This window comes from Carassius auratus, unplaced genomic scaffold (assembly GCF_003368295.1).
Source record: "Carassius auratus strain Wakin unplaced genomic scaffold, ASM336829v1 scaf_tig00017828, whole genome shotgun sequence".
Lineage (NCBI taxonomy): Eukaryota > Metazoa > Chordata > Actinopteri > Cypriniformes > Cyprinidae > Carassius > Carassius auratus.
The window spans coordinates 34,536-61,035 of NW_020524821.1; the positions used below are offsets into that span (position 1 = coordinate 34,536).

At 38.4% G+C, this 26,500-nt stretch overlaps 1 protein-coding gene across 1 annotated transcript; it reads left to right on the forward strand.

Annotated features, from left to right (window-relative positions):
- The first annotated feature begins 1,590 nt into the window (after window positions 1-1,590).
- Window positions 1,591-24,362, forward strand: LOC113075866 (uncharacterized). The gene is made up of 16 exons (XM_026248524.1): window positions 1,591-1,603; window positions 2,097-2,513; window positions 8,063-8,449; window positions 8,541-8,612; window positions 8,865-9,251; window positions 11,265-11,648; window positions 11,738-11,827; window positions 14,943-15,359; window positions 17,598-17,767; window positions 19,306-19,446; window positions 20,027-20,150; window positions 20,242-20,426; window positions 21,264-21,421; window positions 22,838-23,083; window positions 23,315-23,477; window positions 24,255-24,362. The coding sequence occupies exons 1-16, from the start codon at window positions 1,591-1,593 to the stop codon at window positions 24,360-24,362; spliced, it is 3,462 nt and encodes a 1,153-aa protein (XP_026104309.1).
- Window positions 24,363-26,500: the final 2,138 nt, after the last annotated feature.

Genomic DNA, 26,500 nt, shown 5'->3' on the forward strand with positions numbered 1-26,500 from the left:
TGCTCCAGGCATAGGAGAAGGACTGCTGGGATGGCCATTGCGGGAGAGGAGAGAAAAAAATAAATAAATGAAAGAAAAATGGATGCCATGGGGTGAGTAAAACAATTATTTTTGGGTGAACTAACCCTTTATGAAGGTCAATGCAGATTCAGTATAATAAAAACAGTTCTGCAAATTTACACTTAAGCTGCTAAATAAATTAATTTAAACTGCACTATGTGAGTAAATCAAAACTAGGTCAAACTTTACAATAACATTTAATTTACTTTACAGAACTAGTGAATCAACGTTAGTGTTAATTTAGGATAGATACTATTGTTAATTGTTTGCTCTTAAAACATTAATGATAATGTACTGCATTTAGAATGCCAAAACCATTTAATTAAAATCGATTAATAATAATAAAAAAAATTATTAAAAGTATTATTGTTTGTTTTTCTAATGCAATAGCTATTGTTAACCCATGAACCTCATTCTAAAGTATTACCCCTAAATTTAGAGTCAGATTAACAGAGTGACACATTTAGATCAAACATTAAAGAACATGCACATTTGATGCCCTTGATTTAAATGCTTTCATTTCAAATAGAAGTTTCATGATTATTAGTAAAACTGCTTTGAAACTATCTCAATTGTTCTAAACTTTCATTGTATAAAACTTTCGTTTCATTTATCTTCATTGCACACACACACACACACACACACACACACACAAAAACTGGTTTAAGATGTTTAGAGACTGCTCCCAGTTCAGATGTCAGTCCACCCACTCTTAATAAAGGCTGAGGAGACTGTGAGAGTTTCAGTTCAGCATCACTGTATTCAGCTGCTGAAGAGAGAGAGAGAGAATCTTCAGCAGCATCTGACCTCAGGTAGACTTTTTATTTTATTTTTATTAATATTATTCCATACATTTTCATAAATATTTTTGAATGTTTTAACTTAAGTTGCTCTTACAAATGTGCACCATAAATAATGTAACATAGCAAAATAATTAAAAGACTTTTTGTATGTCTTGTGTGCAGGTGTTTGTCACAATGAGTTTTCTGATCTCACTGTGTGCGTCGCTGCTGCTGTTATTGATTAATGGTGAGCGTTTTATAATCTGTCATTTGCATCAGAATTTGATCTGCAGTTAATTTAACCTATGGATAATAATAAATCATTGTGTTTATGCAATTAAAAGGTGAAATGATCCATGGACAAACATGTTTAAAATGTTTTATCACATTATCTAATCCTTCTATCTTTCCATTATGTGCTTTGTATTAAAAAGGAACAATTTAGTGTCAGGTTGATATAGCCTACATAAAGAATGCACAGCAGATCAAATTCTAGTTGACATTCCTATATTAACTGTTTTTATGAACTTTTCATCCATACTAATGGTTAATAGGGATAATATAAAGTATTAATTGAGATTCATGTAGTGTAGGTCATCACTGTAGCAAAATTAAGGATCGTTAATATTGCATGATTTAGAAACACCCAGCAGTTTGAAAACACCCCAAACAATCAGAAAGGCCCACTTCTGCACTGCAGAGACCTCAATCTGGTCTAGCAGCAGAACAGTAGCAGCATCTTCCCCTGATGGTCAGAGGAGGTACATCAGGGCCCAAAAAACAAAAATAGAAAGATGAAAGTAGACATACTATTGGTTAGAATTGAATTTGACATCAAATAATGTTTTCTATTTTCTTGCACTCCTTGTCATATCAATGGTTTTTGAATTGAAAAGACATTTTACATTTTAGAGGTCTTTATGGAAGATTTAATGTCATACCAACAATATTTCTATAAATATGCATCTTTTTGCAGTACATCTTTTTTTGCACTGGAGAAAACAAATGCAGGTGTGCTTCTTAGAAAATGCTCACTAATGATCTAGGTGGTAATAAGTGAGAGAGGAGGGTAAATGATACATTTGTAGTAAGTGTAGTCAGTTTATCCTCAGTCCAGACTTTCGCTGTCATACAGACACAGAGGTTTAGCTATAATTTAATGTTAGTGTGTTTGCCATCTGTATTCTGCCATACTGTATGTATTCTGAATAATAATCACACATTGTTTATTTTTTATTTTTTTTTTGGCATTAGGTTCTACAACTTCCAGCTCTGATCCATGTTATAATTATACGATTCTTGATGAATACTGGAGAGACATACAAGCAAACTATTACTACTCTTCAGGTAATGACAGTCTTGTTGAATGGAGAGGCTGGTATCGGCTGTATCTGGGAGGACTCAGTGCTCAAATGTCTGAGTGGTGTGTGAGTACTTCACAATGTGGGGGTGAAACTGGATTGTCTCTCAATGGTTCTCATCCAAGACTTGAGGATGGAGTGGTGACCCGTGAAGTGGTGGGAACTAATGCTATGGTGTGGATGTGGTCGACTTCCTCTTGTGGCAGCTACAAGTCTAACTCCATTCGAGTCAAAACTTGTCCTGGAAATTATTACGTCTATGAACTTGTCAAACCCAACGCATCAATCCCCAGGCCAATGTATTGTGCAGGTGAATTTTAAAAGTCTATATGAAGAATAAATGCTCTATGTATTAGGTCATTTTACATCCTTAAGCAGTCAGAATCAGTGCTGTGCAGTCAATTTATAACCCACCATTACTGTACTATTCCCTCACAATCTCATAACTCTAAACCTTAAATCTTATATCACACCAGAAAGGATTTTGTGTTCAATATAAATGAAGGAAATAATAAAAAAGCTGAAAATAATGTATCTGGTGTGGTTAGTGCAGGTGTAAGGAGGGCTTTATTGTTCCAGTAAGGTGGCATCTATTTAAATAATTTGATATATATTTGATAATTTATATTTTATAATGTACTACAATACAGAGGTGCAGATATTTGTCACTATTTGAAATAAGTAGTATAAATAGCAGAAAATATTGTTATTTTAACTTAGGGTAAATATAACATTTATCTATTTGCACCTTGTGTAAATAGCATATCATTTAAAAATACCATTATTTTCACTTAGTGTAAATACAATACATTTCTATTTGCACTTAGTGTAAATAACAAATGGAGAGCTTCGTTTTTAAAATGCTAAAAATCAATTTTGATTAATATGAGTAAAAATGTGTTCCCTTTCGAGGGAACTTCGAACTGCGTCCTCTTCTTATAAATAAATCATTTATAAATAATTTTTATCTGTGAAAATGTGTTCTTTCCTCAGGGGAAACATCCTCTCTTAATCTCCCTTCTTGCAATCTAAGCCCCTTCAGAAAATCTTATCGCTTAAATGGCAAAACATACGCAGTAGCAGGTCAGGCTGTGGCTTTATAACACACAATGCTGGTGCTTCAAGCATATTAGACTGATCTGTTAAGAGACGTGGATAGAGGCAGGGGCCTTTTTTCTGATCGGGTAGCTGAGCTCCGCTGCACCACGGATCTCTCTCCGTGCAGCCAAGCCGGCCGCCTCCGCCATGGGCTCATCTGTGGATGAACATGGCAGACATCGGGAGGAAAGAAAATGCTTTCTGCTTGATGCTCAGGTTTCTCCTTCTGAACTTTTCGGTATTTCCGTTGAGACGGCGATTTGAGAAGTTCAGGGAGATGAAGGCGCGCTCTGCAGCTTTCAGATCCTTCGTTCCACAAAGGTCCAGGTCTGAGCCCGAACAACATAGGGGTCCTGGCCTGTCTCGATCTGAGGATCAAAGACGGGCACAGAAGTCTAGAGTTGCAACTCGCGCTCCTTCCCCACCTGCGGGCAGGGCTTAGAGGAATCGTGGGTCACGAGGAGGTAAACACAACCTAAAGGGTATGATCTAGACGAGGCAGCGTTCTCGTCCGAATCTGAGTAATACCGAGGTATCTACTCCTTCTTTTGGGGATTTTTAACCCTCTGGAGTCTAAGAGGTTATCAGGAGAAAATAGCCTCATAACGCGTATATGCGTTAATCGACTTCAGAGGGTTAACTTCTGCTTTTATCCTCCCCTTCCTAATTCCCCTGTAACCACCAGCTCTAGACCTGATCGAGGTTAGGTGGAAACCTCTCGCATAACAGTCTCCAATGCTGGACCTATAATGTTTTTATGGTTCTATGTCCAGAGCAACCACCTGACTGATGGTCCAGACTAGAAGGAGGCGCCCCTTGAGCGGGGCTCCGGCGTAGGAGGGTGGGTGAGTAAATGTAACCCTCTCTGTATATACTTATGTGTATTTAATTGCTGGTGGTTACCTGTCTACTAATAAACTCTGTGAGTTTCCATGTTCCCGGTATTAGGCGGCTGAGATCACAGGTTCCTGAGGGTTCCTTGATCATCAGGCCTGGCACAGCACTGCAGGGAATTTCATGGATGTCTGGCCAGGTCACCCTGAGGGGTCTCCTGGCCACTTAGTGGTGATGTCGCATCTAGCGGGAAGTGGAGGTGGCAGTTACAGAAGTCTTCTTTTATATGCTGCCTCAGGTGATGCTCCCCTTGCCAGAGGTTTGTAAAATTGAGCTTGCCTCTCCCGTGAGATTCAGCACCTCTGCGACGCTTAGGAACCTTTAAGTACACACGCTAAGCTTTGTGTACTTTCTCAAAACCACATGGTGGTCAGTGTGCACGTGAACACTTTGCGCAGTTTCTAAAAATCCACATGTGGTAAGTTTGCACGCAAGACTGCACACTTTCTGAAATCTTCTACGATAAGGGTTATACGCTCCGCTTCATTCCCTTTCTTGAGATGATTAGACCTTGGTTCCTTGGGTTCCATTCAGCCAGTGTGTATTTGTTTATACACCTCAAGCATCACTTCCCTCAACATGAGGGGCTTTTTGGGTGATTCTTGTGGTAATTTAGCAGCGCTCCCCTTTTTCCAAAAAAGGGTCGCCTATGAGCGCGCGAGTTGATGACTCTCAATCATACTGTTTTGAGATCCACTATTCTATCTATGAGCTGCTCTATCATAGTGCCACGAGAGCCCTTCTTAGAACAGTATTTGAAAACCCATGCTATGGTAAGTGTGCACGTGTAGTCTTTGCACACTTTCTGAAATCCACACTGTGGTAAGTTCGCACGCTAGTATTCTGCGTTCTTTCTAAAATCCTATTTGGTGAGGGCTTCACGTGGTTGCTTCGTGCCCTTTCTTGAGTTGGTAAAAGCCCCGTTCATCTTGGGTGCCTATTTATCCTCAGATACCTATCTAAACAGGGTGTTGCTACTAGAGAACTGTCGAGACAGCTCTTTCAGCAAGCTTATGCGCAAGCTAGCGGTAGCCCCTTGCGACAGGCAAGACTTGGTAGAAATGCTAGGTTCTTAGCCGTATCCCTTTAAAGGAATCTTTCCTGATTCCAAGTAGGGATGCACCGAAATTTTGGCCACCGAAAATTTTCGGCCGAAAATGGCCTTTTCGGTTTTCGGCCGATAGACTTTTATCACCGAAACAACACGGCCGAAATGTTGTGATGACGCAAACAGAAACCGCGACCTGCACGTGCACCTGCATAGCGCAGACCACGAGCTCAACGCGACATTCACTTAACACCAGTGAGAACATTCTCTCTCTTCTTACTCCTTTATTCGCAGCACTAAAGCGTCTCCTAACAAAGAGATTAAGACGGACCACGAAGTAAAAACAAAGAAAAGTACAGTCTTATAGAGTCTGTTAGCACACATCTCACTGAGATCTTTTCGGATCCTCTGCACTTCATCGCGAATGTGCTTGATCCGCGTTATAATGACCATTACTTGGATGCGGAAATAAGGCAGCGCGCACGAGAAATGATCCAGGCCGCGCTGGATGCGGAGAACCCGCGTGGAGACGGAGAAGCGCCAAGTGCAGGAGACAGATCAGAGCGCAGAAAAGACTGGTCTCTGCACCAGATGAGTGGCATGCACCATCGTTGTCTGATATGTTCAGTGGAATTCTGCAACAAAGTGCCTCAAATAATAATAATACGTTGGCTATTTTGTTCTAATACACACACACAAACATATATACATACATAATATCAGATTGTAGCCATATTTATGCTAGATTTTCTGCTAGATTTCTGCTTTAATTTGATAAAAATGTTTATTTATGCCCTGGCCCTATTTAAATACACTCTCTCAAATATTTCTCAAATGTCAGGCAGATGACAAGCTCAACTGCTCAACAGCTAGATGGTTATCTGTCTGAAGTCCTCATCCTCAGAAGTGATAACAGTCTTGCCAACTGGAGAAGTAATGCACTTTCTAGTCCTACATAGAAAAATTTCAAATGCACTTCACCTAAATGCACTTTGTTTTTATGAGAGAACTGTTCATTTTAAAACCTTTCTGCAGGCCAGTAGGCCTGTACATTATTATTAAATATACACATGAGTGGGATAAATTTTTAGTTTGAATTTTATTTTATACTGTGCATTGTTGCAATGTGCTTAATAAATATTTACATCATTTGTAATTATGTATTTGTATGTTTTTTTTTTTTATAAGTTATATAATTGTAATTATCTTTGAAACTTTAATATTAATTTATGCAATTGCAATGTCTTAATTTTAGTAAAGTTAGTACACGGTCATAGCAATAAATGCAATGGTACTAATAATTGGCATAATTTATTTCGGTGTTTCGGTTTCGGTTTTCGGCCTTGGTTTTCTCTTTTTCGGTTTTCGGTTTCGGCCAAGAATTTTCATTTCGGTGCATCCCTAATTCCAAGTCTTCAGCTCTACCCTGGGCCGAGGCCCTAATAATTAAGTTGGGTATATAGCTTAGACCTTTTGGCCGTAAGGGGTACTGTCACAGACAGTTATATTATATAATTTAAAAAAAATCCAGACTCAGATGTAAGTTTACATTAAAGGCTGTGTTGCAGGGTTAATTTTTTTTTTTACAAACTTGTGCAATTTGCTTGTTGGTAATAAACATTTAAACTGTTATCCATTGTATTTTATGTTGCTGGGTATCACAAAATGGAATATAATACGAAAAAGTAGGTATTATTTTACAACGGTTTGCAACAATTCTCCTTTCCCCCACAAGGCATTGCATTACGTCACGTTAGGGAGAGAATTTACCAAAGCCCGCATTGAGAGCATTGAGAGTGACTAGAGAGAGATGAGTAGTAGACGAGAGTATTCAGATAGCACAGATTATAAATATATAAATAGATATATAGATAGATAGAATAGATAGACTAGATAGACTAGATATATAAATAGATAGACAGACAGATAGATATCGACCAACAACGACCAAAACGCACTCACTTGCCTACAGTACAAGCTTTCCAATACAGTTTCTATGGGACAGATCTGCCCACACAAGCACCTGCCAAACCCAGCGACAGACATGCGGCTACATTTGCAACAATATTTTCACCGGAGGAAGAGAAGCGCCCATATAGCTAGCATGATGCCTTCAATTTTTAAGATGACAAAGACAAAGTTTACCAGTACTACGACACGACAAAGGTTACTGGTACTTATCTGAACTAACGTCATTCATAACTGCCACTAGATATAAAGAAAATTTAGTTTTTTCACTCTGTGCTATTCAATGACAGTAAAAAAATATATATATAAATGTGTCGTTATTGTGCACTGCTGCTCGTAGACTAGCTCCAGTGCTCATTGCTGCGAGGCTAAATGATAGCAACTCACCAGGACACTTCAACTCTCCTCTCATTCTCATCGGACCATGCATTTAATTGGCTTTGACGGACATCAGTTCTTGGCAATTCCTCATTTGCCCTCTCAAGTCTGGCAGGTTCTGAAATTACACAGCTGCAGGTCATCATACATGTTGGCTCTTGCCACCTCTTTCTCATCCAAGTCAGTCGCCATAGTTCTAATACTAGGCTGAGGCTACCTTTCCTCCACTTATCCCCAACGCAACGTCATCACCAAATTGTGTAAAAAAAAAATGTAATACCAAAAACTTAAAAATTTATAAAAAAACGATATACATATCTTGAGTGATTTATGTACCCATTAATCCACAGTGGTGGTTAACCTGCAACATGGGCTTTAAAATTACTGTGCTTATAATATGCTTTCAGAACACTCTAAATTGTTTTCAATGTCATTACAGTGTTTTAACAATACTTTTGCAAACTCCATAACAGTTGCTTTCCAAAACATCAGCAGTGATCCCTGCTACAACTATAAGTCTCTGGATCGTCCCTGGAGAGCCAACAATGAAAGTGGAGATAACATTTGTGATTCTTCTTTCTCCTGGAACGGCTGGTACCGGCTTTTCTACCGTGGAATGAACATCCAGTTGCCAGAATCCTGTGTTAGTTCATACAGATGTAACACACAGATCCCACTGTGGTTGAACGGTCCTCACCCTCGGATTGTGGATGGAGTGGTGATCAGAGAGGTCTGTGGAGGGACCTACGGGACTCAATGCTGTAGTTACAAACCAAGACCAATCAGAGTTAAAGCATGTCCAGGAAATTACTATGTCTATGAACTTGTGAGGCCAAACTGGTGTGCAGGATATTGTACAAGTACGTGTTTTTTACATTATTATTTTGTAGTATTTTAAAAATAATATTTTTTTAATATAATTTCTATCTTAACATGAATTCTTTTTTTCAGATATTAGCACCATTTCACAGCCGATTACCACTATACGTCCAGCTATAACCACTAGAACCAACAACACATTGAGTAAGTTGTTATTCTACTTTGTAAAAGTTATTACAAATAATAAAAACTGTGAAATTTGCAGCTGAATTCTTGCAATGCAATTTAAAACAGCTTTTGTTTCTTCACATGTAGCATCACTATTACACAGATCTGTTAAATATGAATGGTCTAGGAATCTCATGATCTTTATGCTTGACCTGTTCAGATTTGCACTTATAAACTTCCTTTTTAAAATTCCTTGTTTGTTTTGATCTTTTCATCTCTCACTTTTAGATTATGACCCATGCATTAACTACAACACACTCAATGACAGCTGGAGAAACATACTCAGTTATGGTTATGGATCCGGTGCTAATTATGATGACACAGATGCTAACTGGGATGGCTGGTATCGACTCTTTCTTAATGGATTGAGTGCTCAGATGCCTGAATGGTGTGTGTCTTACTTGGCATGTGGAGGTTTTAGTTCTCTGTGGCTTGGTGGCTCTCATCCTCGGCTGGAAGATGGAGCTGTTACTCGTGACATTTACGGCTCTTACTATGAGCAGTGCAGTTACTACCGATCCGACCCAATACAAGTCAAAGCTTGTCCTGGAAACTACTATGTTTACAAATTTACCAGACCACCTCTTTCAATCCCATCTCCTACATATTGTTCAGGTATATTCATTTTTAATATACCCTATTACTTGTATTTGTATGCTTATGGCCAATTCACAGCAAGGATGATAACAATACAGATATAGTTATAACAATCATTCTCAATATTAAAGAATAGCAGTCCACACCACAGCTGTGAGGATAAAGGCACAGTCAAACGATATCGTTGGAGTCACTTTCAGAATGATTTTTTTTCCAGTTGTTGAATGATACCCAATCAGAATGCATCCTGCTATTATGAGCTCGAGAATTAAAAGCGGCAGACACACGTGCTTACAATAAACTGAAGAAATCATTCCATGCTGTATGGGACGCCGTTTGTAAAGCGGCTCACGCTGAAAACAACAGCAACATTTTGTCACATTTAGCTTCAAACAATGTTTAAAAAACTGGTATGAATTTTTCACGGTCACTTTTTAGCACATTTACAACAATATCTGTAAACTTAGAGACATTTTAAATAGTTAAATATAAATATTAAATGTTACACCTAAATGTTAAATCTAAATGCTAAACCAAATCTAAATGTTAAATCTAAATCTAAATGTTAAATCTAAATCTAAATTTAAATGTAAAATCTAAATGTTTAATCTAAATGATAAATCTAAATCTAAATCTAAATGTTATATATAAATGTTAAATATAAATATAAATGTAAAATATAAATGTTAAATATAAATATAAATGTTGAATTTAAATTTTTCGGTTGAAATAAAATATTTAGCTAATATGCAAATTCAAAATACCAATAACCGGAAGTGCCAAAATAAAAGCTCGATGAGGTCAGTGTGTGTTTATAGCATCGTGTCAAAGAAGTATCTAATAAAAACCATCTCATCCGAGGAAATTGACTATTGGACATGGATTATCGTGATAATGACTACCTAAAATAATAAACACATTTGGAGAAACTGTATTTGAAGAGTAGGCTAGTGTCACTTTTATGAAAATGTTCACATGCTTAAACGCCAGCAAGAGCCTATGCTCTAAGCTAATGCCGATTCGTTGGACATTTTGAACGACAGTGGCATCAATAGTTACCGTACCTGGTCAGGGATGGCCGGGGAAATAGGCTCTTGCTGGCATTCAAGCATGCAAAAATGACACAGAGTGATGACATGATGAGTGATACAGTCTATGGTGAGGACATAACATTCAGTCAAAGTGAGTCCCCTCGTGGCTGGTTATTATGGCTACAGGTCATCATAAGTCCCACACTTTTCATAAAAGTGACACTAGCCTACTCTTCAAATACAGTTTCTCCAAACGTGTTTATTATTTTAGGTAGTCATTATCACAATAATCCATGTCCAAGAGTCAGTTTCCTTAGGATGAGATGGTCCAGACATTGTTGTGAAGGAGCAAATCATCAAATGTTTTGTTTAATTTGTTACTTATTTGACACAATGCACACACACTGACCTCGTCGAGCTTTTATTTTGGCACTTCCGGCATTTCAAATTTGCATATTAGCTAAATATTTCGTTTCACCCGAAACATTTATATTTAACATTTATATTTATATTTATATTTAACATTTAGATGTAATATTTAGAATTAACATTTAGATTTGGATTTAACATTTATATTTAACATTTATATTAAGATTTAGATTTAAAATTTACATTTATATTTATATTTAACATTTAGATTTTACATTTATATTTAGATTTAATATTTAGATTTAACATTTCGATTTGGATTTTACATTTAACATTTAGGTGTAACATTTAATATTTATATTTTACTATTTAAAATATCTCTAAGTTGACAAATATTGTTGTAAATATGCTAAAAAGTTTTTTAAACATTGTTTGAAGTTAAATGTGATAAAATGATGCTTTACAAATGGCGCCCCAAAATGGTGTGGACACTAATATCACTATCTTCATAGATTTAATTCTTGGTGTGAACAGGGCATTATTGTGTATTATTGTAGCTTTTCACATAAATTAATAAATTAATCTGCTGCATATAATATTCTCTATGTTCTCTATTTATTTTTCATAATAGTACGTTTCACCACCCCAAGTGTTGACCCTTGCTACAACTATAACAGTCTGAATGAGACTTGGAGAGCAACAGACAATCCCTATGATAGTAACTATAGAAGGTGTGATAACTTCCAGGGCTGGTACAGGCTGTTCTACAACGGTCAGAGTGCCCAGATGCCAGAATCATGTGTAAATCAATACATGTGTGGCACTTATTACCCAATGTGGCTCAACGGCTCCCATCCGCGACTGGAAGATGGGGTGGTCACCCGTCAGGTCTGTGCCTCCGGGTGGAGAGGCTGCTGTACTTACAGATCTCTCCCTATACAAGTCAAAGCCTGTCCAGGAAATTATTATGTTTATGAGTTTGTCAGGCCAGTAATCTGTGGAGTTTACTGTGCAGGTGATTATTTATTAATGTGTATTTCAGTCATTTACCTTTCTGTGTTATTTAAAATTATATTGATAAAAAACAATTGTTCCTGCTATCAGATATATCAAAACTTAGTGCAGCCTCTTCAACAACAGCAGCAACACCAAGAACAGCAACAGCATCCATTACTCCAAGAGTCACAGCCACTGGTAAAGTATTGTCTTGCTTATTTCATCAACTATCATAAGCATCTTTTTGGGCATGCATTTTAATTACGTGAACTCTCAACATTTTTCTGTTCATCCCACTACACATGCATGATGTCAATTCATATCACAAGTAATTTCTGTAGGGACCACTGACATAAAAGATGAATGCCAATTAGGATACAGTTTGGACTGGCGGTATGTTTATCTTCAGGACAAGAACTATAATTTTAATTTATTGAAAGGATATGCCCTTGAGATGTGACATCTCATTTTCAAGGGGGTCCAAGCATGGATGCCTAGCATGGATAAGTGCAGGGGGAGCAATGATATCCCCCCCCCCCACCCCACAAACTCCAAACAAAACCAGTTGTCTACTTTCCCAAACCACAAACTAAAAAGAAATAAATTTGAATGCCAAAATTATTTCCCCATCACGCAGATATGGATAGAGTTCAGGCTTGAATTTGAAGATGCTGAATACTCATTCAGTCAGGTCATGTCAAGTCAAATCACCATTTTTATATAACGCTTTTTACAATGCAAATTCTGTCAAAGCAGTTTTATTTTTTTCTTTGCTTTTGCTCAATAATAAACATTATCTAGAGAGGTGTCTGATAAATAAATTCCTTGTCATAACAATGCCTTTTGAATTTAGATTTAGGGGCCAAGCACTGAAGGCACATTCTTCTTCTTCTTCTTCTTCTTCTTCCGCCACAAGTCTATGGCAGCCCATAGAACCGGTTTGTGGGAAAGTTTTGGCAAACTGGTAGAGGACAGTCTCAACATTAACCATAGAAAATTTGAAGTCTCTAACTTCAACTCTGTAGAGCCACCACTTGTCCAAACTTTCAATGTTTCTATGCTAATAACTTTTGAATCGTAAGCCAGAAAATAAAAAAATAAAAAATATATCTGAATCCTTGGCTCATGCCAAGTCGAATGAAATTCAAAATTCGAACTCGTCAACTTTGTATGTGCCATTGTCACCTCACACCGACCATGCCACATTAATTTGGTAACAGCGCCACCTATTGGGCAAGAGTAATAAACCATTCATTAACCATTAATAATTACATTTATAAAAATGCTAATTACTTTTTACTGCATTAGCCTATTGCAATGAAACTGGTCTTAATAATAGTCTGTTGCTTATGCCGAAAGCATAAATACCAAATATGTCAGAGTAAGCTGAACTTCCTGTCCTCTATTTTGATTTATTTTGAAAACCTACTTTTTCGATCTCCTCATCAACCTTTGGTCCGATGTTCACCAAAATTGAATCAGATCTTCAGACTGTGCTGACAAAATTTCATTGATTTTGTGTCGATAGACAAAACCGTTGTCGCATACCACTGCAACAAATTTGAGGCACCATGCCAAAATGACACTTCAGCCTGTATCTTTGCAATGCTTTGGCATATTGACACCAAACTTTGTGTGTGCCATTGTCACCTCACACAGAACATGCCAAAATGATTTGGTTACAGCGCCACCTGTTGGTCAAAAGTGATAAGCCATTTAATAATATTATTAGTGGTTGTATTTATGACATTTCAATTACAGTCATCCTAAAATTGCTGTAATTGCTCATTGTTACGTTTGGTGTGATCCTGCACACCATGATTAGCTTCTCAATTTGCCGGTAGAGTGCTTGGGCACTTAATTGCTGCTTGCAGCTATGTTTTACATTAAATTAAATTTATGCATTTAGCAGATGCTTTTATCCAAAGCCATTTTTTTTTACGTATTTTTACTTATTAGTTTATAAGAATTTTACATTTTAGAGGTCTTTATGGAAGGTCTAAGGTCATACCAGCAATATATCTCTGTAACACTTTACAAACTTCATAATCCCCTGCCCCTCTCATCACATACCCCCATCACCCCTCGCACACTGGGGGGTACTCCCGAGACTGCGCTCTACTCGCCCCCCACCTCCTTCCAAGGGGACTGCTCATGGTGACCTGTGGGAACCTGGGGGTAGGACAGACAGACGAGGTGAGAGAAAAGGAGATGGAAGGATGAGGATAGACAGAGATAAGAGAAAATGAGTTCCGGTTCCCAGAAGCACTGCCGCTTGGCCCCTCCACCAGCTGGGTGAACTCTTCCGCGGTGCCTGGCGGTGGCACTGGACGGCCCTCGGTGGATGGCACTACACTCCTTCGCTGCCCAGTGGACACCGACCGCTCCTCAGGTTTTGGGCAGCCAGCAGGAGTCCCCCGTTCCCTGCTCCTCCCCATCATGGCAGAAGGCAGCACGCTCCGGCTCCCGCTGGCGAACGTCACCGACTCCTCCACTTCCTCACGGATGGCAGCCGCCCTTCCACATCGTGGGTGGCCGGCAGCGAGTTCGTCCATCTCCTGCAACTCACTCCAGCCCACCGCCTCGAGCGTCCCCTGCGCCAGACTGCTACGCCCGCTTGATGGCACCGCGGATTCACCACAGTGGCGAGGGATCTTCAGCAACACGTCCCTCCTTCTCCCGGGTTTCGGTACCAGTATAACACTTTACAAACTTCATAATCGTGGGAAGGAGGAGGCGGGAACAATCAAAATAAGGCTTTAATAATAAAATAAACACAAAACAGCGCGACAGCCCCTCGCGGACAACTGTCGCGCATATACAAAACTAAAACACAAAATAAAGCCCAGGCCTGGTCCTCTCTCGTCCTTCACTGTCGTCGCTCCTCTTTTGTATCCTTCCGATCTCCTCCGTGGGACTCGAGACCGGTGAGTGTCGCAGGTGTCGCTCATTTCAAATCACTCCACCCGCCTCGCTCCGTTCCCACGGCTCTCGGCCCTGCCCCACTCATCACAATTTGTACAAATATGCAACTTTCTGCAGGAAATTTTTTACTGCAATGGAGAAAAATAGGTGTGCTTCTTAGAAAATGCTCACTAATTATCTATGTGGTAATTAGTGAGAGAGGAGTGTAAATTTGACATTTTATGTAAGTGTAGTCAGTTTATCCTCAATCCACACTTTCCCTGTCATACAGACACAGAGGTTTAGCTATAATGTAATGTAAGTGTGTTTGCCGTCTGTATTCTGCCATACTGTATGTATTCTGAGTAATAATCACACAATGCTTTTTGTTTTTGTTTTTGGGCATCAGGTTATACAACTTCCAGCTCTGATCCATGCTATAATTATACTATCCTTGATGAATACTGGAGAGACATACAAGCAAACTATTACTACTCTTCAGGTAATGACAGTCTTGTTGAATGGAGAGGCTGGTATCGGCTGTATCTGGGAGGACTCAGTGCTCAAATGTCTGAGTGGTGTGTGAGTACTTTACAATGTGGCGGTGAAACTGGATTGTCTCTCAATGGTTCTCATCCAAGACTTGAGGATGGAGTGGTGACCCGTGAAGTGGTGGGAACTAATGCTATGGTGTGGATGTGGTCGACTTCCTCTTGTGGCAGCTACAAGTCTAACTCCATTCGAGTCAAAGCTTGTCCTGGAAATTATTACGTCTATGAACTTGTCAAACCCAACGCATCAATCCCCAAGCCAATGTACTGTGCAGGTGAATTTTAAAAGTCTATATGAAGAATAAATGCTCTATGTATTAGGTCCTTTTAAATTTTTAAACAGTCAGAATCAGTGCTGTGCAGTCATTTTATAACCCACCATTACTGTAGTATTCCCTCACAATCTCACATCTCTAAACCTCAAATCTCTTATCACACCAGAAAGGATATTCTCTTCAATATAAATGAAGGAAATATCAAAAAGTTTAAAATAATGTATCGGTGTGGTTTGTGCTTGTGTAGGGTGGCCTTTATTGTTCCAGTAAGGTGGCATCCATTTAATAATTTTAATTAAAATTATAATTTTAATGCATTAATATTGCGTACAATATATTATGTTATAATATAATACTGTACTGAGGTGCAGATATTTGGCACTATTTGCAATAAGTAGTATAAATAGCAGAAAATCCTGCTACTTTAACATAGGGTAAATATAAATTATAGATTTGCACTTAAATAGCATATTGTAAAAAAAAAAAAAAAATGCTATTTTCACTTAGCATAAATATAACCCATTGCTAATTGCACTTAGTGTAAAATGTAAATAGCATATATTTACACTTAAAGGGTTAGTTCACCCAGATAGCAAATTTATGTAATTAATAACTTACCCTCATGTTGTTTCAAACCCGTAAAACCTCAGTTTATCTTTGGAACACAGTTTAAGATATTTTAGATTTAGTCCGAGAGCTCTCAGTCCCCCCATTGAAACTGTGTGTATGGTATACTGTCCATGTCCAGAAAGGTAAGAAAAACATCATCAAAGTAGTCCATGTGACCTCAGAGGGTCAGTTAGAATTTTTTGAAGCATCAAAATACATTTTGATCCAAAAATGGCAAAAACGACGACTTTATTCAGCATTATATTCTCTTCCGTGTCTGTTGTGAGAGAGAGTTCAAATCAAAGCAGTCTGGATATCCGGTTCGCGAACGAATCATTCAGTTCACCAAATCGAACTGAATCGTTTTCAACTGTTCGCATCTCTAATACGCATTAATCCACAAATGACTTAAGCTGTTAACTTTCTTTAATGTGGCTTACACTCCCTCTGAGTTCAAACAAACCAATATCCCGGAGTAATTCATGCACTCAAACAGTAGACTGACTGAACTGTTGTGAAGATGAACACCGAGCCGACCCAGATAACGAACAATAGACTGACTCGTTCACGAGTCAAGAACCGGTTGCATCGGTGTTCGGATCACCAGTAGTTCTTCCAGACAGTTCGATTCAATAAACCGGTTGAAGAAAACGATTCACCGGTTCTTTCGCGCTCGACTTAATGGCGGCATTTGCGATAGTTGCCCTTGATTCAAGCCTTCCGTTTACCCGCGCTCATAACACTAGCACAGAATCCGTTCAGAATCAATCACCAAAAGAATCAGTTCAGTTCAGACGCCCTGTGTGTCGGTCTGCTCCACGCTGAATCACACATGCGCGGCATCATCAGCTCCTCAGTTCACGAATCGGACGCGCCCGACAAAAACGGTTCTTGACTCGTGAATGAGTCAATGTATTGTTCGTTATCTGGCTCGGTTCGGTGTTCATCTTCAGTTCTCTCTTCACAGCAGTTCAGTCAATGTACTGTTTGAGTACATGAGTACTCCGGGATATTGGTTTGTTTGAACTCAGAGGGAGTGTCAGCCACAATAAAAATGTTAACAGCTTAAGTCATTTGTGGATTGATGCTTATTAGATATGTGAACCGTTTAAAACGATTCAGTTCGATTTAAACAAAAATATAAAGTAAAAATCCAGAACACTGGAAAAACAGTTAGATGTAAGAAAGCAGAACGTAACCGCTATAATACACCATGTGTAAAGCAGATAACATTAAAAACAAACACTGAACTACTGAACTAACACACTGACAAGAAACTAATTCAGTCAAGGACTATTTAGACAGGCATACAGACAACAATGTTGTTAAATTGAGCCATGTTCACACAGATCTGTGAAAGCAGCTAAAAGTGCTGTATTTGCAATTATGCAACTTTGTAAACACACATAAAATTCCTTTAGACTGAACACATAACACACATCTGCATGATGTCAGCAATTTCACAAATCCACTTTTGTAGTTTAGTGATGATAATTATATCATTTTCAAATCCAGACTCAGATGTAAAATTACATTAAAATTACTGTGCTTATAATATGCTTTTAGAACACTCTAAATTGTCTTCAATGCAATTAATTTTTAACATTACTTTTGCAAACTCCATAACAGTTGCTTTCCAAAGCTCCAGCAGTGATCCCTGCTACAACTATAAGTCTCTGGATCGTCCCTGGAGAGCCAACAATGAAAGTGGAGATAACATTTGTGATTATTCTTTCTCCTGGAACGGCTGGTACCGGCTTTTCTACCGTGGAATGAACATCCAGTTGCCAGAGACCTGTGTTAGTTCATACAGATGTAACACACAGATCCCACTGTGGTTGAACGGTCCTCACCCTCGGATTGTGGACGGAGTGGTGATCAGAGAGGTCTGTGGACGGTACGGGACTCAATGCTGTAGTTACAAACCAAGACCAATCAGAGTTAAAGCATGTCCAGGAAATTACTATGTCTATGAACTTGTGAGGCCAAACTGGTGTGCAGGATATTGTACAAGTACGTGTTTTTTTTTTTTTAATTTTGAAGTATTTTAAAATGATTTCTATCTTATCATGATTAATAATTTTTTCAGATATTAGCACCATTTCACAGCCGATTACCACTATACGTCCAGCTATAACCACTCGAACCAACAACACATTGAGTAAGTTGTTAACCTACTTTGTAAAAGAATGTAAGTTATTACAAAAAAAAATTTAATGAAATTTGCAACTGAATTCCTGCAATGCAATTTAAAATCACAGCTTTTGTTTCTTCACATGTTGCATCACTATTACACAGATCTGTTAAGTATGAATGGTCTAGGAATCTCGTGATCTTTATGCTTGACCTGTTCAGATTTGAACTTCCTTTTTAAAATTCCTTGTCTGTTTTGATCTTATCATCTCTCACTTTTAGATTATGACCCATGCATTAACTACAACACACTCAATGACAGCTGGAGAAACATACTCCGTTATGGTTATGGATCCAGTGCTAATTATGATGACACAGATGCTAACTGGGATGGCTGGTATCGACTCTTTCTTAATGGATTGAGTGCTCAGATGCCTGAATGGTGTGTGTCTTACTTGGCATGTGGAGGTTTTAGTTCTCTGTGGCTTGGTGGTTCTCATCCTCGGCTGGAAGATGGAGCTGTTACTCGTGACATTTATGGCTCTTACTATGAGCAGTGCAGTTACTACCGATCCGACCCAATACAAGTCAAAGCTTGTCCTGGAAACTATTATGTCTACAAATTTACCAGACCACCTCTTTCAATCCCATCTCCTACATATTGTTCAGGTATATTTATTTTTAATATTCCCTTTTACTTGTATTTGTATGCTTATGGCCAATTCACAGCAAGGATGATAACAATACAGATATAGTTATAACAATCATTCTCAATATTAAAGAATAGTTGGAATCACTTTCAGAATGATCTTTTTCCAGTTGTTGAATGATGCCCAATCAGAATCCATCCTGCTATTACAAGCTCAAGAATTAAAAGCGGCAGACACACATGCTTACAATAAACTGAAGAAATCATTCCATGGTGTGGACATTAATATCACTATCTTCATAGTTATCATCATAGCTTTCGTTCTTAGTGTGAACAGGGCATTATTGTGAATTATTGTAGGTTTTCACATTATAACCTTGAATAAATTAATCTGCTGCATATAATATTCTCTATGTTCTCTATTTATTTTTCATAATAGTACGTTTCACCACCCCAAGTGTTGACCCTTGCTACAACTATAACAGTCTGAATGAGACTTGGAGAGCAACAAACAATTCTTACGATAGTAGCAATATGAGGTGTGACTACCTCCAGGGCTGGTACAGGCTGTTCTACAACGGTCAGAGTGCCCAGATGCCAGAATCATGTGTAAATCAATACATGTGTGGAACTTACATCCCAATGTGGCTCAACGGCTCCCATCCGCGACTGGAAGATGGGGTGGTCACCCGTCAGGTCTGTGGCTCCGGGTGGAGTGACTGCTGTTATTACAGATCTATCCCTATACAAGTCAAAGCCTGTCCAGGAAATTACTATGTGTATGAGTTTGTCAGGCCAGTAACCTGTGGAGCTTACTGTGCAGGTAAGCAATTATTTATGTGTATTTCAGTCATTTACATTTCTGTGTTATTTAAAATTATATTGATAAAAAACAATTGTTCCTGCTATCAGATATATCAAAACTTAGTGCAGCCTCTTCAACAACAGCAGCAACACCAAGAACAGCAACAGCATCCATTACTCCAAGAGTCACAGCCACTGGTAAAGTATCGTCTTGCTTATTTCATCAACTATCATGAGCATCTTTTTGGACATGCATTTTAATTACATGAACTCATTCCCCTATCACACATGTGCAGTCAATTCATAGCAAAAGTCATCTTTGTAAAAAACACTAACATAAACGATGCATGACAATTATTATTAAAAGTGTGGATTGGCAATGGTTCTGTTCTTTGCAACAGAATGTTTAGCTACACCTCTTTTCAAATGACTCTTTGTGTTGTATTTAATTTCTTTGTGCTTCTCCTCTCAGGTGTGTGGGATCACTGTTCTGAACTCAGTTGCTCTGAGGATGAACACTGTGGAGAAAAAAATGGTGTTTATGGCTGTTTATGTAACGCAAACCATTCCAGATGGAGTTCTGAATCTTTCGGTTGGTATTCTTTATTTTTTAATTTATTGTATTTATTTCTTTTGCCATTAAAAAGCCATAATTGTAAATTTATTAAAGTTTTTTTTTTTCTTCAGATTTCTCAGAAACCTGTGAAAGCAGCTCTGGCTCCATGTCTGTGTCTCGCTGTCAGCTTTTTGAGGCTGGTTTTTCAGCTGATATCTTACATCTCAATGATCCAAGCTGTAAAGGAACAGTGCGCAATGGCAGAGTGGAATTTAATTTTGACAACAATGAACACATCTGTGGTACAAACCTTGTGGTGAGATTCATTTATGCATAATCTATTCAAGTAAACCATCCAAACTGGGGGTCAAACTCACAAATTGAGAAGGGTTCGGGAATATACAGTAAGTGTTTTATTCTTCTGCTGATGTTAGCCAGGAGAGTGACAACACATTCCCTTTATAAACTAATGCTAAAAAAGTCACTCAGACCATAACTCACTTGACCGCTACACCTGTTTGTGATTTTTTTTATTGTTGCTTTCATTAAAACAAATTTGAAACACTTATATATAATTGTGTATTTGTATGGTACAACTACATGTATCATATTTCGTGCAAAAATGATCTTCTCTTAATTCCTAAAACTGTATATGTGTAAGTAACCTGTCGCTCACGACACTTGCACCGACACACACACACACACACACACACACAACAAAAACTGTTGCCCGCATTCTCCACCATTAATATGTGACTTATGCAACTGTTTGGGTTATGTAGTGCCTCCACCTTACTTTGATGGTTCCTTTAACCCATTCTGTTGACTATAAGTAATGTTGCACTGACATGTCTACTTACTCTCACAAGAGTGTTAGAAGAGTGTTAGTAGACCAGTAGGGTTAGAATAAGTTATATAGTCAGTATAATGTCTGTTGGGAGACCATTACAATAAAGGGTTAACAGATATTAACCAGACAGTCTACTATTACTCTGAAGAGAACTAGTTGACATTTATGTGCAACGTTACTTGTAGTCCACAAAATGTTCTAAATGGAACATCAAAATAGTGTTACTTGTGTAGTTACTATTACTCTCATTTCTAGAATTCAATTAGGCTGAATTACAAAAATCACTTTTTATTTTTTAAACAGGCCAATGGCACCCACTTCATCTATGATAACTTCATTCTGGGAACACCGAGGACAGAAGGCCTCATCAGCAGAGAGAAGGTTCTGAAGCTTTCTTTTAGCTGTGCTTACCCCCAAACAGAAACTCTTTCCATGAATATGGAAATCAACCCACTGGAGAGGTGAGAGTCAATACACATTTCAGATATACTAGCATAGAGCTAGTGCAGATGTCAACATTTTCAGCAAATTAAGATTTTTTGTATGTGTGCAAACTAGTGGTGGGCCGTTATCGCCGTTAACGTGCTGCGTTAACGTGAGACTCTTATCGGGCAATAAAAAAAATATTGCTGTTAATCTATTGTCAACGTTGGGTGGGGAGCTGGGTCTATACTAAGCGAGCTATGATGACTTTCACCTTGATATTTTATATAACCGACTGGTTGAGGCCAGCCTAACGGACAGCAACACTGAACCGAGCTCTCTTCTGCGAAGTTCTCCTCAAAGTCCCTCCTGCACCGGAACGAACAAATACAAATCGCAGTTTGAAACAAACAACAAGATGTGAAAGGGCCAGATTCAGTACTCGCGGTGTTCTGGTGTTCAGGGCTCACGCAGAGAAAGGTGTCTTGAGACGCTAAAAATAAGCGTTTTGAAGTGTTTTGATCAAAACACTTGAACATCGAATTTGCTTATTTTTGCTCTAGTGCCGACAAATACATACGAAATGTCAAAATATCCACCTTGGAAATTATGCTCGAAAAACAGTCAGTTATTTCTTAAGTGAAAGTAAACAGTTGAGGAAAAAAATGGGATGTGTATTATATTGGATGCGTTCATCGTCTCTTAAAGTGACTGCGCCTAATTTAGCTACTGGCTGCTGTTAATGTTAATCCAAGAAAATGAAAATGAAAATCATTCACTGCCCTTGACTACTTTGTAGTTTTAACAGTCAAACCAAAAATTATTCAGAAACCAGATCTTTTTTGATATATATAGCAAAACTGTAATAATGTGAGAAATGTTGAAGGTGTCTGAATAAATGTAGGTTTGATTGTATATTTCATTTTGACATTGAAGACTATCCAGTGCTTTTTTACATTTAATTATTTAGTTTCTGTACCTTGACACCTACAAACTTGAAAAAACCTTAAACATTGTGTAAATAGCATAAATAAATAAAAATAAACGAACATACAAATTAAACAATTTCAAACAGGGCCCACTGCTACAACCTTCACCCGGCAATTGTGCAATGTGGAATTAGTTTACAGCTTTTTCAAGCAGTTTGTGATGCATTTTGGAAACAGGAGATGTACATTTCTAATGCACCACCTAGCTTGATAAACCCCTTCTCAAAGACTTACTGTTTGTCAATTTTATTTGGGTAACACACATATTCTGAATGCCGTCGGAAGAATTCGAGTGAGCCATTTTAATCTAGATTAATCTAGATTAATTTCAAGATCACAGTGAGATTAATCTAGATTAAAAAAATTAATCTATGCCCACCTCTAGTGCAAACTAATTCTTTAAGCAGAAACATAAATAACAAACTGGGGTAACTCTTAACACAGATCTACCCTTCATTTTAATAGCATTGTGCACAAGAGCCTTCCAGCGGGTGAAGGCAGATATCGTGTTCGGATGATTCCATATCAGGACGATGAGTTTACCCGGCCCTTCACTGGTAGTGTGGATGCGGAGCTCAACCAGGAGATGCATGTGGAAGTTCGCGTTGAGGGGGTGGACAGTCGACAATTTGCCCTGGTGATAGACACATGTTGGGCTACACCTGTGAATGACCCCGATTACACTCTCCGCTGGGATCTCATCGTTCAAGAGTTAAAAAAAATGCTTCTTTTCTATTCAAAAAGATCAGTCTCATGTCACTGTAAAAAAAATATTTTTTTTAAAATACACTTTGATCTGCACATACATTGAATAAAAAATGAAACATCCCTGTTGGATGCTTTGCTTTTCAGTATTTCAGTGCTAAAGCACAGGACAACTTTGATATGTCTTGCATGACAAAAAATATATATATATTAATTGTTTATCATTGATATTCTCAGGTGTCCCAATCCAAATGATGACACAGTGGAGCTGCTGCAGAACGGCGTCTCGACATCCAGCCGTTTCTCCTTCAGGATGTTTATCTTCACTGCAAACTCCACTAAGCTTTACCTGCACTGTTCTATTCAACTTTGCCTTCTGTCTAGCAATCACTGTTCAGTGGTGAGATGTGACGATTACTATATGGTTGTAAATGTCAAGGTTTTAGATTCTACCACTGACAACCTCCTGTTGATCAAACAATAATCTAAAAACTGGTCTGCAAATATCATCATCACCACTGCCCATAGTGATAAGGTTTAAGGCCCCGATATACTTCAAAAAAATCAAAGAAGAAATTTATATGACATCATTTCAAACAAAATTAGGCCGAAACGAAGTTTGTTTTGAGTTTGTTTCAGCAGTTCGAAATAGCTGACCAAAGCAATCTTTCAGGGGGAGTTTGTTTTGTCTTCTAAACACCTTTGAGATACTCTTGGTCCATGGTGGTTATGCATTTGCTTGGTTTGTTCTGGAACTCCATCTTCTTTGACGTGCTTTTTTTTCCATGGTTTGTTTTCTCATTCAATAGAGGTGAGACAGGAGAACAACATCTCCAAGTCACTAGCAACATAAACACACTGTGTTGAATAGCTGAGCTGCCAAAATGTATACGCACCAGTACAATTGCTCCAATAGTTTTTCCACATCATGCTAAAGTTTTTAGACTATGAACCATTCACACTTAAAGACTGATTATGGAAATGGAATGGTTCTTTTGCATTGCAAAAATGATACTGGACTCTGAACTGCTGCTAATCATTATTCTTTTGTCTATAATATTGTGACAATTGATCCACGTCTCATACCAAGAAGTATATCATAACCTTTATGTTTCATTTTTGTTCAGTTATATTTAACAAGACTTACAAAGCTGGATTTTGTCTTTTTCTTCTGTAGAACTGTAACTCTGGGCAGCACTGGAGAAAGCGCAGGTCTCTGGACTTCCACGACAGTTCTTTCAATATCCATGGGTCCTCTAATGTTGTCAGAAGGAAACACAGGTGAACATTTCATTCAACTGATTTAATTAGTAAGTTATTATTTCTGTCTTGAATATATTACATTTCATTATTTTCCCTATTCACAGATAAGTGGGTCAAAGACCCAGTGAAGGTATCCAAGGCTTCTTCTCTGCGTGCTTCTCTGATGGTGTTGTTTGTCTTTATGATGAGTGTTTTGGTCCTCTTTTAAAAATTTCTTCGATAAAATTGGAAGCATTTAACATGCATATAATCTAATGTCATTGTAATTAAGGTTGCACTGATGTCACGCTGGTTGTGGGTTTCTAAAGGTTTCTTTGCTTCATAGCAGTTATAACTGTGGTATTTTAAGTGAATTGTTGTTTAATCAGTTTTATTAATTGTTGCATACTACTATATTAATCTTGTTTTACTTGAAATGAAGTGGAACAATGGCAAAGCCAATCAGATTCATGCTAATTAAAGTCATGCAAAAACATTACAAGACTGTTTATTTTCAGTTCAATTAAGCTTTAAAAATTAATATGTTTGTGTAGGAGTTCAATTAAGTCTTTCTATGAAAAGGCTAATAGTGGGTACTATTAAACAATATCACAGTATTTATAGGGTTAGTTTACCCAAAAATCTAAATTATCCTCCTTTGAAGCTGTGTGTACGGTCTACTGTCCATGTTCAGAAAGGTAAGAAAAACATCATCAAAGAAAATACATTTTGATCCAAAAATAGCAAAAACTACGACTTTATTCAGCATTGTCTTCTCTTCCGTGTCTGTGAGATTTCAAAACACTGCATTGTAGTCTCAGGCGGCAAGGAACTCGATCGGAAGTTGAAGTCGGCTGGGGGCTGCCATCTTGTAACAGAACTTCACTTGCATTAGCATTCCCATTGACTTTTGGCGTCACTTTGACAGCGAATAACTTTACATCTGAGGCGTTTAAAGACTCCATTTCTCCATTATTTATTTCTAAAGATACACGACAATGTATAAAGGGCTCCATTACCTTCTATGTTACATTATGGCCCGTAAACAGTTTTTGTAAAAAAATAGGCTAACGATTGCGTCATAACCACTCGACTCTCTGTCGCATTACCGTACAGACAGGAGGAGAAGCTCGCAGGCAATTAACTTAATATGGCGTACTGCTATTACATTTTAAAATACTATACAAAATAATTAATCAGAATACTTACTCCTGCTCACTCACGACAAAGAACTCCCCGCTCAAGCTCGCCGTCTCTGCAAGATTACCGATGGCAGTTTGCACGCACAGCCACTTAGAAGATTTACATCTGTCAGACAGGTAGCTGACGTCGTCAAGCTTCGTTTGAGTCTGCGCGTCAGAAACGGAAGTGCTACAAAACGCTAAAAATGGGCTTCACTTGTCTCAATTGAGTTCCAATGGGGTCGCTGTGTCCATTTCTTTTACTGTCTATGTGTAGTCTGTAGTGATATCCGGTTCATGAACGAATCCTTCGATGTAACCGCATCTTCTTGAACCAGTTCACCAAATAGAACTGAATCGTTTAAAATGCTGCACGTCTCCAATAAGCATTATGAACAAAAGATTGACTCATTCACGAGTCAAGAACCGTTTCTGTCAGACGCGTATGATTTGAGAACCGAGGAGCTGATGATATACTGCGCATGTGTGATTCAGCGTGAAGCAGACCGACACACAGGGCGTATGAACCGAACTGATTCTTTTGGTGATTGACTCTGAACTGATTCTGTGCTAATGTTATGAGCGCGGGTAAACCGAAGGCTTGAATCAAGGGCAATCATCGCCAATGACGTCATTACGTCGAGCGCAAAAGAACCGGAGAACAGTTTTCTTCAACCGGTTTATTGAATCGAACTGTCCGAAAGAACTACTGGTGATCTGAACACCGCTGCAACCGGTTCTTCACTCGTGAACGAGTCAGTCTATTATTCGTTATCTGGCTCGGCTCAGTGTTCATCTTCAGTTCTCTCTTCACAGCAGTTCAGTCAGTGTCAGGGGCAGATCTACCGGGGTGGCAAATGCCACTGCCACCCCTGCTGCCACCCCAGTTGGCAGCAACGAATTAAAAGTTATGGCCAATTTGAAAATTTACGAGCACGAATCCCCAATGTCCGACTGCAGTGAATGCAGCAGCACAAGAGGACGCCAGAGCGGCACGAGA